This window comes from Zeus faber, assembly GCF_960531495.2.
Source record: "Zeus faber genome assembly, chromosome: 6".
In the NCBI taxonomy this organism is placed as follows: domain Eukaryota; kingdom Metazoa; phylum Chordata; class Actinopteri; order Zeiformes; family Zeidae; genus Zeus; species Zeus faber.
The window spans coordinates 21,900,557-21,916,753 of NC_137201.1; the positions used below are offsets into that span (position 1 = coordinate 21,900,557).

At 46.0% G+C, this 16,197-nt stretch overlaps 1 protein-coding gene across 2 annotated transcripts; it reads right to left on the minus strand.

Annotated features, from left to right (window-relative positions):
- Nucleotides 1-4,531: 4,531 nt before the first annotated feature.
- cnot4a (CCR4-NOT transcription complex, subunit 4a) lies at nt 4,532-16,095 on the minus strand. 2 transcript variants are annotated; one of them, XM_080003054.1, is made up of 13 exons: nt 15,926-16,095; nt 13,890-14,093; nt 13,316-13,513; nt 11,146-11,232; nt 10,948-11,049; nt 10,591-10,716; nt 10,233-10,357; nt 9,927-10,136; nt 9,520-9,577; nt 9,176-9,431; nt 8,371-8,862; nt 7,525-7,758; nt 4,532-6,373 (listed from the first exon to the last, which is right to left on the minus strand). In XM_080003054.1, the coding sequence occupies exons 2-13, from the start codon at nt 14,061-14,063 to the stop codon at nt 6,039-6,041; spliced, it is 2,397 nt and encodes a 798-aa protein (XP_079859180.1). In that variant the 5' UTR covers nt 14,064-14,093; nt 15,926-16,095; the 3' UTR covers nt 4,532-6,038. The 2 variants fall into 2 exon arrangements, with proteins under 2 accessions (XP_079859180.1, XP_079859179.1); XM_080003053.1 differs by having other exon boundaries at nt 9,927-10,139.
- Between the last annotated feature and the right edge of the window lie 102 nt (nt 16,096-16,197).

Here is a 16,197-nt window from a genome sequence, read left to right on the forward strand (position 1 = left end):
TGCTGCTGACACACTTGTTTAATAATTAAGGGCACGTCCATAATTTCCACGTCCTTGTGGAAGTCCACAAATGGCCTTTGTGAAACTCCAGGCCAGTTAAATGTACCTCTTTACCGCTGGCTACTGACAGCCCTACATCACCGTGGTGATACAGCAAAGAAATATGAGCCAGCGATGGAGGGAGAAGCCAAACGGGATGGGTGCGACGCAGGCAGGGCCGTAGTGGCGTTTATTATTAACTGCATGTTCTGTTGTGGTGATTTACGCCTCCTGCACAGGCTGTAACATTGTAAATAACAAGGAAAAACTTTCACTCCTTAAACTTTCAATGTTACTTGTTCCTATTGGAGGGAGAAAGTCATTTTGGAATAAAAACTGCAAAATGCCCGAATATACTGTATATCATCTGCATCATTTCACTGGTCACATTTAGGGAAACGGGTATGTCTTCTGTGAGCCTGTCCCTCCATACATCCATCCCTCGGTATTTGGAGGTGTCCTTGGAATATTGGGGATGTAAATCTCAGCTTACACACCCCTCCTGTGAGCCGTGCACTGTCAGCGTGCTTGTCGGGGGAGAAAATGCAAAAGTTGTCATCGTCGCACCTGGCTCTGTGACCTTCCATCTCTTCCATTACATCACTGCTTAGCGCTGACAGAGGTCGGCTTATACCAAACCGCAAAAAAGAAAAGGAAAAAAAAAAAGATAAGATACCATAGAGCAGACGAGGGCTGAGCAGAGAGGCACGGAGCTGCAGCATGTATTTTGGGGGGAAGGTATATAAACTGAGGCTTGTGTAAGAGTGAGTAACACCTGCAAAGGGTCTGTAGCACTTAGTCCTCGCACCCGAAATAACTGAACACACGAGGGAAGGCAATAAGCCTTTAAATGTTATAGATCCAGTCAGTAGAGCGAACCCCTTCCGATAGCGTCACCTCCGCCCCCACAGCTCAGACGGTGAATCAGCCGAGCCCCAGGTCTCACGCCCACCCAGTGCCGATCGGCGTCTGTTCCCAAACCGCAGCGCTCGGCCAGTTTGGGATCAGCCGGAAGAACCTAGGGAGGCCATGAGTGGATTTTATATGTTTGGAATTTAGAAATAAGTAAGAAATCAATTCATTACTACAAATTAAATACATTTTTGTAGGGAAATCCAGGAGCAGTACAGGCCGTCTACAGGGTGTGAATGTTCATTTAACTGATTTCTACACAGTATTATTAATAACAATAACGCATTTTATTTATTTGTTTGTTTGTTTATTTATTAACAGAGAATTACTAGAGTCCAGCAACATGTAAAAGTATCATCTTTGTTATTTCCAATGATGTGAGTCTAAAAACATTGAACTGTTTAGACTGGACCTGGAGTGCCCGACCGCCCCCTTTAACTGACCATTTGAACTGAGAGATGAACCGCATTAATGCGTTTAAATTTTTTTTGCAAGGTCCTGAGCATTTCCTCACGTTGAAACGATCAACTTCCATTTGTTTATGATTCCAACAGTGAATATGGGGCTAAACATCTGCTGAGGACGTGCGTTTCTGCAGAGCAGGCAGCCGCGGGAATGCAGGGCGGCCCAGAAGCCTGTCAGAGGCTGACATATGGAGGGAGAGCTTTCTGCTGAGAGCAGTCCCAGCAGGTTTCCTATGCAGGTAGGCAGCGGAGCCAGGTAGTATAAGGGGCAAACTACTATCACTACCGTATCCCTAAAGTGTGTCGGTCGTATTGTTTGCTGTGATAAAAAACAAGCATTAAAACGTGGGCATTTGGCTCTGGCAGCAACACTGATCACTGAACCATAGGAAACCAGACGGTTGGAAATCAAGTGATACAAATAAACAAACAAGTTAACTTAGAACAAGTGATGCGTCCGTGTTGAAGGCTCACCACAATCCAGGTCGATGGCTCAAAAATCCCCAGTGCTAACCTTGTTTCGGGGTGGCCTGGTGCCCCTGGGACACCGCCTGAGGACTGAGGTGGGTGGGCGGCCGAGCTCCTGCGCAGCAGCACGAAGGGCGTCCCAATGGAAGCGCTGCGGCGCGGCAAACGAGGAAGGACACCCCGTCCCTTGACCTCGTGACCCAATCCCCATTTTCAAACAAACAACACTGATTAAACCACGCTTAAATCAGATGGTGAGGAGGCAGGGGGCGGGGCGGGGGGGTCATTTGATTACTTGACTGATTGACCCGGGGACCGGACTGTGTGCAACGACTACCGGAGGTAATTCATCACTGCTTTTCTCCACCTTCTCACGCAGCGAGAGGCCACATGCTAATGAGCATGAATATGCAGTTTCAGCAAAGCGGGTGAGTCGATAAACTAATCATTTGTCTTAGGCAACGCAGTTTGTCACAGACCACTTAACAATTAGGTCCGGCGTGCGTTCGAACAGATCCCTCGCCAGTGTCCCCCTCCCCCCTGCCTTGTAAACAAACAAAAAATAAAAAATAAAAAATAAAGCTTTTCCACCCTGATCTGTTCCTGTCTCTGTCTCTGTGCAGGAATATCCCCAAAACACTCAGACCTTCTAGTTTCAGTAAAAGTACAAATACCCTGATCATCCTAAATGCCTCCAAATAAAGTGTAAAGGTCCACATTGATATTACTACGTCAGTTAAAGTAGGAGTTCTTGCTCTTAAATGTATTTAAGGAATTGGAGTTAAGAACCTCAAGTACCTTTTTTCCTGCAGATGATTCGCATGCATTCTGATTAGAATTGAATTTTCAAATATAAATACAAATCCACATTTTTGTAAACTGCAGTAACCTGACTGTGTTAGAGATGTAGTAGCGATATTAGGTTTGAAAGTATTGTAGAGTGAGTATAAGTGGAGTAAGAGATATTGGAAACATGTACTTAAGTATAGAAAAGAGGGACTTACACGTTGATATTTTGCACTGCAAAACACAGTACACGGTGACAGTGTTCTATAAATGGTGCAGGGTGTTCGAGAAGATCCCTGTGGAGGGGTTTCGAGTGTTCCAGGGTTCAGTATGTGTGCGTGTGTGCGTGCGCGTGTATGCTTGTATGTATGTATGTATGTATGTGTGTGTGTGTAGCTCAGAGCCTGCATCCTTCCTTCCTCTGCTGCTGACTCATGGTCCCGTCCTGGAATCTGCTCCTGTCGGCATTATTCACACTCACCTTCTGCCTGTACCCCCTCAGCACCTGAGCACGGAGCCGGAGCCTCCACCCCCCCACCCAGGGCCACTGGAGAGTTTCCACTGGTCCCCCTTTTTTGTTTTACTTACACTTGGGTAGGCCTATTATATCAAACTGTAACGTTGGGGGATTTATCATTTACTCCACTACACCAAAACTGGACCTTCTGCTCTTTTAAAGGGATCCTCCACTTCTTCATGCTAACTGTTAGCTCAATGCATGGCTGCAGAGGGGATCAGCTGGGCTAGCTCCCGTGAAATTAGGGAAATACACCTTTCAGTCTCTTAAAAGCTGAGGTATTTAAAGGATACATTGTGCATCATGTTTACTTATGACAAGTAGAAATAAAAACAAACAAAAATATAAGTATGTGAAAATAATAGTGTACTAGAACTACAACTACCATAAAAGGCACATTTCTTTAACGAGTAGAGGTCATTGTTTAAAGGATAGAATGTCTGCACCAAACCAAGGGCTCATGATGTTAAAATGCTTTTAACTTTTGGTATTGAAGTGCAATACTTTTACTCAAGTAGAATGTCGAATGGAGGACTTTCCAGAGGATATTTCTGATTCCGCCTCAAGACAGACAGAGTTACACACAGCTGAGACCGTCTTGATAACAATCTATTTCAAATGTATGAAATGATCCATCTCCTGTGCTCTGCGGCCTCCAGTGCAGTGCTTGAATTCCACGAGTCCTTTTCTATTCGATCTGTTTAACTGGAAGTAGGAAATAAGCCTCGATGGGAGGGAGGGGGTCGATTACCAATCCAGACTTTATTTTAAGCCTAAAAGTAGGAACGCTGTGGAGGCTGCAGTGCCGTCTCCCTGCTGCAGGTGCACTATACTGCATTGGCCCGGAAGGACGCAGTGCTGCCAGCTGGAGAGACCAGTGCTCGGCACGCACCGGTACGACTGATGTACCCAAAATAAAATGGTACTAGAAGGTGGGGCGAAAAAATTCTATGAATAAAATCCTCAATTTCTTTTAACCATACTTCAGTCCACATTTGAAACGATCTGTAGTGTTTAGAAAGACAAATATTGCTCTTAAATAGGGTGAAACAAATAAAAGGCTGACTAGTGTGAAGATGACCTTGAAAATGAATGAGCGTGGTGGCAGGACAGCATCCTCTGCAACCCTGTGTGTGCTGGACGGCAACTTGATTGCAGAGATTCATCACTGACAGGAAGGTTGCCTGCCACCTAGTGGAGGACACGCGAACAACAACAGACCTGGGAATGGCATGAATAGAAGTTATCATTTCAACATCATCACAAATATTTACTGCTGGGCGATGAAGACAAAGACAAAAGCAAAATTAATTTTCAGTTTTATTTAAGGTTTGTTTTTCCAGACCTGCAGAGGACAGTTGAATTTCCTTTAAGAGCCTCAAATTGTTTCTCCTCAACATTGTGTTAAAACCCATGGTATGACTTTTTGTTTCGTTTCTCCTGGATGAAATGGTTGATCTTGAGAATACTGTTTTAGTAGGGGGTGGGGGGCAGCGGGGGGTAAGAGAGAGAGAATATGGATTAAGACTTAATTCTTATTCTGCGGTAGAGCGCCGTGGACCCCTGCGACACTACCGCGGATCGTCTTTCAGCCAAAGTTACGGACGTTATTTCACTTATTCCTTGTTCGGTGAATATTTTCCTCAGCAATCCTAACTCATATATATATATATATATATATATATATATACACATATATATATATTTTCCATTCTCCTCACTCGACCTCCCTTCTCTCCGTTCTTTTTAAGGCCTCGTTTGAGCCTTCTCGGGCGGTCCCGCTAGCCCTAGCGCTACCCTCGATAGCATTGTCTCCTGTGGAGTCGTTGCACCCTCGCCCGTCCAAGTTGCTCCTCCGGCGTGCGGCGACGGTCCCGGTTAGGGCTCGCTACTGTTGGGCGCCACACGGTGGCACTCGGAGTATTAGTCTAACCCTAGCGCTCGGGACGCGCGCTGCCAATTTCCCCCTGAAGCCCTGGCGGCTCCCCTCGGTTAGGCAGTGCTCCATCCTCTGATACAGAGGTTCAGCAAAATCTTCCCTCCAGCCGGACGGGCCCCCGAGAGCCCCCCGTCAGAGGGAATGTGGGCCAACCGGCCTCTCAGGCGGGCCGTTTGCGTCCCTGCCAACCACGATGCCCATGCATAGCCTTACCCTCCACATTCCCCGTCCAAACAATCCTAATCTTTGCTTTTTTTTTTTTCCTACCCCAAAAGAAAAAGAAAAAAGCTTGGCGCCGACTATTTCTCTGGTCTTTCTCTCTCTCACCCTCTCATCGTGGCGTGGTGCTTCTAGGGACGGAGGTCGAAGGGTTAATTAACCGTTTCACAGTCGCTCGTTATGGCGTGGGCAAGGGGGAGGGTCTTTGGGGCGAAGCTTCACAGCTTGCTTTGACTTTCAAGACGTGTTTTGTGCGCGCTTATATCGTTAGTTGCTTGGAACGGACCCCGTCTCCGCTGGTTTGTTTTGTTGCGTCGCGTTAACTCTTTGCGTTACCGCCTTCTGCTACTCTGTGTTAGCGCTCCTGGCGTCGGTTAGCGGTGTTATCCTGAACGTTTCGACCCTGCCCCTCCTCCGAAACTAGGCGGGAGGAGGGGGTCTAAGGGGTGGAGATGGTAGCAGATAACAGTTTCATTAACTTGTGCCACAAACAAACAGAAACAAAACCGGCCTTCAGAGGAGACAAAGAGGAGGAAGGTGGGACGGGGGAGGGGACGGGGCTAAGAAAGCATGTTTGTTATTTCGTTAATGGTTTTCAAAATCTGCAGATTGGTGTGTATTGCGTCATGTAGGGAGGGAGGGAGGGGGCTGTAGTAGGTGGAGGTGGAAATGGATGGCATCCACTGGAGTCTGTTCAGTGGCGGTTGGCGGCGGCGCTCTGTAGCAGCTCTGTGGCGGGCTGGCCGGGGGGCCTGAAGGCCGTCTGGAAGCCGGGGGGAGGGGGATGGAATTGGCCGGTGGGTGTGGCCGGCGGAGGGGGGCCCAGGTAGGGAGCCCAGCCGCTGGCGGCGGCTCTGTGGTGGAGGGGAAGGTGGCCGTCCAGGAGGCCGCTGTGGAGGGGCTGTGGGGGGGGCACGGCCGAGCTGGACGGGCCGTCCATCTCTGTGAGGGTCTGCAGGGACTTGAGCCAGTGGGGGGGGTTGTCGTCCTGGAGACAGTCCAGACTGCTGCCGGTCGAGGCGGGGATGCCTGGGGGGGGGTTTGAACTGATCAACAAAGGTGGTAGAACTCCCAATCTATGACCCAATGACCCGCTCACCAAATCTGCAACACTGTCAACCTGTCAACCATCTCTGGTTGCCCCATTTCATATGTAAACCTCCTACTTTATTGCAACCAGAGTTTCTGTTATCCGGTAATTTCTGGTTTTTGACCGGAAAAATCTCTCCGGACATAATGTCCGGTGAAGATAATTCCCTCCAAGAACAATTCAAGTTAGTTCTGGGTGGATCATTTCAATAACACACACACACACACACACACACACACACACACACACACACACACACACACACACACACACACACACACACACACACACACACACACACACACACACACACACACACACACACACTTTGGCGTTTTTACTTTGAATATTTAAGTTCCGACCCAAGGCAGACGGTTAAATATTCATTGTGTAAAATATGTCGACGGGACGTCCTGAGGAAGACAGACAACACCACAAACTTTATTGTTTATTCAGATCTACCTGCCATATTTATTTTGTTTCTAGTTTTATCAAAATGTTATTTTAGTGAAATGTTAATTAAAGCGGCTGCACTTGTTACTCATTGTTCACAAATGGAAATTTGATTTCAAGCAGTAAAACTTGTAATATTTATTTATTTTTTAAATGGTGTTAACTGACGAATAAAAATCTTGAATCTGACGGGACAATAAAAAATATTATACATCTACATGCCTTGATGATGTCATTCTCTATATAGCCTGCTTATCAATTGTAATTAAGCTCAATAAACACGGTTAATATTTGACCTGAATCTCTCCCATTTGTCCGGGAAATTTAAATCTTCCAGGACGCGTTGACCGGCACCAATTTTTTTCTAACAGAAACTCCAGTTGCAACTCTCATTATGTATAAAAACGTCAATTTAGAATCAAATCACGAACCATCTCATCAATATGGAATCAAATCATGAACCACCTTATCGATATGGAATCAGATCTGGACCCTTTTAAGGCAATTCTGTTTCCTATATTACCAAACTCTGGGTTTTCCAAGGCACCTGGGAACCCTGATACAGTGAATTTCCACCCAGAGATGACTAATATTGTTATCCTATTATGATTCATTAACCGCGCCGGTCTCTCTTTACCTGTGATGATGGCAGGGTCCATCCAGCTGGCCGTGCCGTCCCAGCTGAGGCTGTGCGAGATGCCCGCCGGCCCGACTGGACCGCCGATGTGATTAACACTGTTTGAGGATGAGGAGGATGAGGAGGAAGAGGAGTTTGGGAGTCCGCCGAAGTTGATGTTGATGTTGGGCAGCAGAGCTCTCAGGCCGTCCTGCCATTCTTTTACATTTAAGCCGTCTATAGAGCTGCTGTTTTCTGCAGCAAAAGAAAGGATAACAAATTTGAGTGCTTCAGGTGATTTGAGCACCACCCTGCGGCTAAATGCATTACTACAACTCTAGAGAAAAATCAAGAAATAATTTTCCAGGACATTTTTCATGACCCGCACATGTATTCATATTGAAGACCCTGTCCATCCATATAGGTCTTTTTCACCTATTTCTGCGTATATGACCTCTAACAGGACAAAATGGACAAACTTCAATCTAATCAGCCAAAACACCTTATATCAGCTTCCCAGAGAGTCAGTGTAAATCTAAAAATAAAATCTATAAATAAATATGGTATTTAAAAATATTCATTTGGATTTTTGTGGAAAATTGCACTATTCCATGCATGGAAAACTAAATTACAAAATTCCAGGTTTTCCAGGACACCTGGGAACCCTGTTTTTTGTTTGTTTCAAGCGAGATCAATGAAAGCTAGCCTGAGTGACGTTAGCCTCAATGTGAATAGTAACTACATTCAGAAATGTAATATCACTGCCACGTTGTCACATTGCTCACAACATGAGCTCCACTTTAACACGCATTCATTTGACAAATGTCAAATGAATGCGTTGGACAGAGTGATCCAGGACGCCGGTACCTGAGATGGGGATCCCTCCCAGTCCTGTGTTGTGCTGAGGGGGCAAATTCAGGTCGAGGAAATTACTGTGTGAGGCAGCGCTGGCCGAGTGGTTCAAGTGTGTTAGGTTATTGCGGGTGGGGACGCCCATCCATGGGTGGCGGGCGGACGGCTGCTGCTGCTGCCCGGCTTGGCCGCTCTGACTGCCGGGGAAGCTGAAGGAGCTGTAGATGGTTCTGTGGTGAAGTTGTGAGAGACGCGGTGGGCCACCAGGGAAGTGGTGCGAAACACTGAGGTTGGGAGGCGGCAGGCCATGGTGAGAGCTGTGGGACAGGAGGCCCGGGGAGAGAGGGCTCTGGTCCTGCACAGACAGCTCCTTCTCAATGAGGTCGGCCAGGGCTTTGCGGGTGACGTCGAAGGGGTCGAAGCCCAGATCGTCGTCCTGCTGTTTGGTGGAGGAGCCGAAGCCGAAGGCCGCCTGCCAGTCTGTGGAGGAAGACACTGGTATCGTGTCTGGAGTGAGGAAGAAGACGCATGTTATTTAAGATACAATAACACTTTATTAATCCAGTATTGAATGGAATTATGTCCCTTAATATCAAAATCAAAGTTTTGAGATCCTGCCCCACACCCAGCCCTCAATTCAGGCTAGATTTAGATTAGATTCTTGAGGATTTGGTAGATCAGTTCTTTCTTTGTTTTTCCTCCAATATGCGATCCTTCCAGCAGTTTTTGGCAGCATCGGCCAAACGCTGATACTGGGTATCGGGGCCATATCTCGTTAAAAAAAACACCCCCATGATGCAAATAACCAGTGCAGACTGACCTGAGGCGAAGAGGCTCTGTGGTTCGGGGGTCATGGGCCAGTCGGAGCCGCTGCGAGGGGAGCTGGGGAACGGGGGCAGGCCTGCGGGGAGGGGGTTGGGGTGTCTGAAATTACTGTTGTCTGAGAAGAGCGACTGGGATTCGGCTGCCGCGCCCTCAAAGGGCGAGCGGGCCGTGAGGTCCAAAACGCTGATGGGCACCACCAGGCTGGGCTTGGTGAGGCCCGGAGGGGGGGAAGGGGAGTCACTGCCGGGCATCTAGAGGGAACACAAGGGAAGTTATTTCAGACATGTCAGATTTTCATATTTGTTTAAAAGGAAAAATAATGCTGAAGATCATTCTTACCTGTTGTAAAGTCTCTCCATTCACCATACTGATTGATTCTGGAGGCTTTTCACTGGGACTGGAGGAAGACGGGTAGAAAAAGCAAGATCAAACTGCATATAGACACTCACTTAGCTTTGTAAAAGAATGGAGACTGGGGAGGTATTACTGGTTTTGTGGTAGAATTGGTACTACATCTAAGAAGTAGGGCTGCATATGCAGTTTTATTGCGATACAAATTCCGACGATTAAAATATATTTCATTATTTATTTTTATTGCATTTCATATCGCCATCGCAATGTCATACATCTTATTCACACATTGCATAATTTCCCAATATTGTGCACAACATAAAACTAAGATAAAACTACTATAAATATCCAAAATCAAAAAAGTAGTAATGTGAATGCAGCTTTCTGATACAGACCTGTTGCTGTCACAATTGGAGGAGAAGGGGGACAGGGACGTGCCCTGGCCGGACCCCAGCTCTGTATCTAGTCCATCCGCGGTAAGAACTTCCTGGTCTAGATAGCAGTCCAGCAGCGGTGGGGACTTGCGGTCCTCTGAAAGCCCATTGGCCAGCTTGCTGTGCCCTGACAGTGTCGGCCACCCGTCTTTACCGTTGCCGTTGTTGATTCTGCTACGGGACGTGATGACAAAATAAATGACTAAGTAGCACAGCGATTAGGTTGTGGAATGAAGTAGAGAAAATACACAAGGGAGTGACTCCTACCTTTGTGTTGAACTGGCTTTACTTTTAGACTTTTCCGTTCCACATGTGGGTGGTTGTAAAAAGCTAGGGTTCAATTTATAGAGGTCTTGAAGAAGTTTCTGCTCATACTCTTGGTGTTTTCCCGCCTAAACACAAGCAACGCCGAAGGAGAGAGCACATTTAGCTAGATTAAAACACACACCTGTGACTGCTCACTGTCTTCCTCCAATTAAAATAATAATAAAAACTTGTAAAAAAGCAAGCCAAAGTGCTATAGCCCCGATGTAGAATTTGAGTGTTGGTTTTTAAATCAGAAAAGCAGGACTTGGCACCACTGAATTATTCGTAACATTTCAGAAAGAAGGTCGAAAGGTGTTACCTGCATCTCCTCTTTAGTAAAACTAGCCGCCTCGTCCCCCAACTCATGTAGATACATACAATCTGGTTTCGGACACTGCATACTTTTGAGGAAGTAACTGCAGTATTTTGTTGTTCCTAGAGAAGCCTGCGATGGAGAGAGAAAGTCAAATGTGAGCGTCAATGATCTATTTCTCAAATAAAGTTTCATATTTTTTTTGAGGACTGAATAGGGCTGAGCGATACATTATTGTGCAAGGAACAAAGTTATCATTGTTTTATGCCAACAAAGGAATCCAAAAGCAAAACAGAGTCCAATCATAAGACACTGATAACAAAACAAGACGGATCCAGTGGCACAGTGGGAGTGGATGCTCACCTTCAATGTTCTACCATCGACAACCACATTGTTCACACACTGTATTGCTCTGAGGGCGTCTTCAGACCGGATGTAAGTGACGTAAGCACTGGCACTCGGCCCCTGCGAATAAAGTAAACCAAATTTTGCATGCGTGCCATCTGAAAATTTGAATTCATGTATCGATGACAGATCTTAAAGGGTGATCCGAGCTCTCACCTGTGAACCCGCATAAGACGTGCTGTTGTTGATGACCACTTTATGGATTTTACCGAACTTCCCAAAGTACTCTGGCCTTTTTAGGACCTGACAAAACGATAGCGGGGGAAAAAAAGTAAAGTAAAAAGTATTAATGTTTATTATAAGGCTTTGCATACTCTTATCGCTTTATACATACAGAACAAGGTTCAAGTCAAGGCTTGGCACTAAAAGATGTTTGTGTAGTGGAAAACTGATCCTATTATTATCAATGTACAGAATGAGTTTGATCTTCAAAGCATCTGTAGGTGTCAAATATGTCTGTCAAATCCAAATAGAAAAATAACAGAATAAAAGTGAACAATATGAAACAATGTATAATTTCAGTAAGCACGGGGAATTTGTGTAAAATGTCTTATCTGCTCATAAATTCAAAATCCCATGCTAGAAAAGGAAACTGAGAATCATCAGATTTGAACTATATATAAATGCAACGAAGATCACACCAGTTTGGAAATAAGACACATATTACTGTTTCAGAATATTTTATACATTTCTTACGTCATTAATTTAGCTAGTGTTAGGAAGTGCATGTAGGCAAGAGGAAAAAAAGAGAGACATAAAACCAAGCGGGGTTGCCCATGACAACGGTCATTATTAACAGACTACAGCCATTATTCCGAAATAATGTGTAAAAAATAGACCACTCAGAATAGATTATTCCATAGAGTGTGTCATAAACCATTTTAATTCAGGTATTGATGCCATAACTTTTATACGCCAAATTTTACACCCCGATTTGGTTGACACTGTCGGTATTGAGTTCTGATAACACTATGTTGAACTGAAATGGCAAGTTATTCCCTTTTCCAAATGCAAAAGTACGAACCTCCACAGTGTTTGGAGCCTATTCAAATTGTTACTTCTCGGTGATGGAGCCAATAGAAACAGATTCCAGATAAAATCAGAACAAAATTTTTTCAATTCAACCATTTTGACATTCAAATCCAACTCTGCCTGCTCAGGGCTCCAGACCGTGACAATTTAGTCACATTGTGCGACTATTTTATAACTAGGAGCACCAGCGCGACTTGCAAATATGTCGACCGCTTTTTATTTATTATCATCATTGTATATTACGATAAACACTAGGAGGGAGCGAGAATTGGTGTGTGTGAGTGAGAGAGTGAGATAGAGAGAATGAGAGCTGAGGCTCTTGTAGTGTCCACAATATCAACACTGACCACCACATATGGCTGCCCCTGAAAGTCTACAAGTCCAGTCATCAGTAGGTAACCCGACAGTCAACTGAGATTCTTCAAGTCGAGCAGTCGTTTTGGTTCTGTCAGTCAGTGTGTATTACAATAACGGGATAAAACAGATAGAACCTTACAAAAAGCACAGGGATAACATTTCAATAAGGAATTAGTAAATAAGTTATATTAATAAATGAATAATATTTTTTTTATATGTGCGAATCGTCCAGACACGAACACGGCTCTCCGCGCGCACCGATGGCAGAGAGCTGTGACCGGTCCCCCAAATAAAACGACGAAAACAGTCTGTTTTTAGTCGTTTTATTTGGAGGAACGGGGGCATGGGTAAGGATGGGTATCATTAAGATTTTAACGGCACCACTACTCTTACCAATACTGCTTATCGATCCGGTACTTTAACGGTGCTCTTTTTGGTTCTTTTATTCTTTTTAATTTTTAAGAGAAAAACTGAAACAAATTAAATGCAGAATTAACACTGCTTTATTTCCTGCGCATGAGAGAGAGAGGGGGGATCAGGGAACAATCTGAGCTCGCTGTGCCATTGTCACTCAGAGCAGCGTCTCCTCGTGCATATGTGAGAGCCAGGCAGAGGGAGCCAGCCCCGCCCCCTTGCCACTAGCAATATTGAATTTCTATATATATATTTTTTTGCTATTTGAAATTGGTAAATTGCTTATTTCATTGTAGAGCTTCCTGGTACCACTATGGCACTGGTTTGATCGGTATCTACCGGACCGAATGGCAACGCAGTTTTCGTGGCCATACTATTATTATTATTATTAGTACTATTATTAATTATTATTATTATTATTATTATTATTATGATGATGACGACAACAACTGGTTCCCAGAGTGCGATCATATAATCAGGAATCGACTCTCCATCCTTGCTAACCCGATGGGAGTGCGCTTACCTCAGGGTCAGCGAGCCGCTGAGAGAGTCCCACCACGAACACCAGGTTTCTCTGGACCACTCGGACGCTGGCGAGGTGTTTTCGGTTCTCTGTCACTTTCTGCTTCTTCTCGTTCTGCTTCTGCTTCTTCTCGTTCTTTATCCTCTGGATCTCCTCCTGTGACAGGGGCTTGTACACGGCGGGGTCTTCCGGGTACGGCTGAACACACAAAGGAAAACGGAAGGAGTTGGGAAACAGAGGCTCTGCATTCGATCAGAGCGCGGCATTCTAAAAACTATACGAAAGGCAAGGCAATAGTATGACTTGTGCAAGCTCTGTGCTTATGTAACAAATCAGCTCCCTGTACGTTATAAACTGCTAATCTGTGAGTTGGTGGCAGGGCGCTGTGTGGTAGGGACATATGGAAGTGTTGGGTATTGGGCAGGTTCTTACAAACCACTCGATTTCTATACAAAGGGTCCCGACTTCATACCATATCGATTCAACATGACATTGATGAGATGGCTCAATATACCAATATGCATCAACTAATTCATATCTGCTCTGGCAGTATATTTAACCAGCCTCGCCTCACCTTTCTGCAGGCGGGGCAGAGGCCGTTTTCGTCCGTACGGATGCGATGCCAGCAGAAGCGGCAGATCTGGTAGCCGCAGGTGCAGGGGAAGAAGTTGACGTCATCAATCTCCAGCGGCTCCATGCACAGGGGACACTCCATGGGGTCGTCCTTAATCTCGGGGCTGTGGGACATCCTATGGCACCGAGAGGGTGGGTGTTGAAACTGGTGGTCACAGAGCACAGGGCTGTTAACATCATTAACAGGATGAAAAATAAAAAAAGAAAAGAAAAAAGCACACTGATCATATCAAAAAGTCCACTCTGAACCATTAAAAACAACTTAACTGTCGTGTAGTTTCATTTACATTCTATTATGCTTCAGTCAGGATTGAAAAATAATTTACCAAAGCAAATAAGTCTATCATAGCATTCTAAAACCTTAATCACAAAATTAGATTTGTCGTATCCGATCCGCTTTCACTCCTGAATTTCTGTCCCGGGGATTATTAAAGAACTATCTTATTTTAGTGCATTTTTCCTATTCAACAGTCAAAGACATATCACCACAAAATGATTTGATATGTTTACATTTTCCTCAGTTAGGTATCATGACAGACTAGTTACATACAGATGCAGTTATGGTTATTTAATCAATGGTCCATAATAACCATTATATATGAAGGGGACATGTTCCAGGGCCCGACAATAACTGTTTGCCAGTTGCCCTGTCCAACCTGATTTGGGCCATTGTCAACCATCTCGTGCGGTCTGCTTGCCCCATTGTCAACCACTTTTCATATGGTGTCGTCCCCCCCCCAAAAAAAGAAAGGATGGTACACCTCTGTATATGTTTCGGAAATTTCCGCTAAGGAACATCAGTTATCCACGGGAATTGATTTACTCTGTAAAAAATGGGGAAACTGCCGACAACATGGAACTAAGGACATGATTACATAGGATAGGATCATGATCAGTCAGTTAGAAAATGATTACACACTGCTGTATGATGTCAACCTGGCAACAGACTATAAAATTCAGAGTCGGGCCCTGTCTCCCCCTCCATATCTCCAAATCTTATCCACAGTTCTGTCCCCCATCACCGGCCAAGTTCAACATCAGCAACATCATGACATCCACTGTCAGGACGTTATACGGCTCCACTGGACGCCACCCCATAATCTAACCATTATTTCTCTCGCTTGTTTGGGCGGTAGGATGCATAGAATGACATGGTGGAATTGGGCAGAATATATACAATAAAAACCTGCACGCTCCTCACTCTTGAGGAATGAGTAGCCCGCCGTGCCTCTGCTTCCTACGCTGCTCGTCCATTACGTCAATTCCAGCCCGGTCCTACTATTACATTTACGGTCAGCTGCCGTTTGATTGAGGAAATATCTAATGTCAATTCATTATGACGGGCCCCAGTCCCCATCCAAGACACGGAACTCTTGAGTCAACACTTCCAGCCGCACGGAGACTGTAGTGCCACTGGATGTCAGCTGATCGGCGGAGTCGTGTACAAAGACAAACAGCTCGTTCACACAATCTGACAGATGTTAGCCGCGCTAAGCTAAGCTAGCTCCACGGTAGCCCGGTGGGGAAGCCGGTCCAGCGCTGACACCCGCCTCTCCGCCCCACACTGAAATACACCCAAATACGAGGCGGGACGGCGTCGTCGGTTGAAGAACCGGCGAACTTGGTGGGACGGGCGGCAACTGACAGCTTGGGCTGGCTAACCCCGCTAGCTCGCGGCTGAAGTGGCTATTCAGAGGCTAGCGGCGCGGCCTGCGCCAGCCAGCGCTACACCGGATAGCACAGCCGTTAGCATGCTAGCCGGCCGTTAGCGCGCTACGCTGGGCGACGAGAAGCCCAGGGGGAGGAAAGAAAAAAACACACACACACACACACACACACACACACCGGGAGCTCCGGCGGTACCGTGGTGTTGACGGAGGAGAAGCCGCGCGGGGGGGGGGGGGGAACTCGACGACGGGACCGTGTCCGTGAGCGGGCGCTGTGGGTTCACTGTGCGGGAGCGGAGACGCTACTCACCCTGTGTGTGTGTGTGTGTGTGTGTGTGTGCGCGCTGAGGGTTCCACTCCGGGGGAGTCACACAGGATTGGGCGGGGACAGCGAGCCGAGGTGTTTGAAGTGTCAAGATCTTCTATAAATAGACACTTGCGACGAGCCGAGCGTTGTCGTTCCGCTGCGGGTAAAAAAAAGGCCAAAATGCGGTTGTTTTGCCCCTTTCTTGTCCCGGGTGTTGGAGACAGTTTACGCTCAAACCACCATTTTAGCTTTAAAAACGGGGAGGAGGGAGCGGG

Bases quoted from the DNA above. Each gene is read 5' to 3' on its own strand.
- cnot4a (XM_080003053.1), bottom strand. From the start codon at position 14,063: ATGTCCCACAGCCCCGAGATTAAGGACGACCCCATGGAGTGTCCCCTG. The intron at 10,717-10,947 runs GTGAGCATCCAC...TCTCCATCGCAG, and splicing joins TCGATGGTAGAACATTGAAG to GCTTCTCTAGGAACAACAAA. The intron at 8,863-9,175 runs GTCAGTCTGCAC...TCCTCACTCCAG, and splicing joins ACAGAGCCTCTTCGCCTCAG to ACACGATACCAGTGTCTTCC.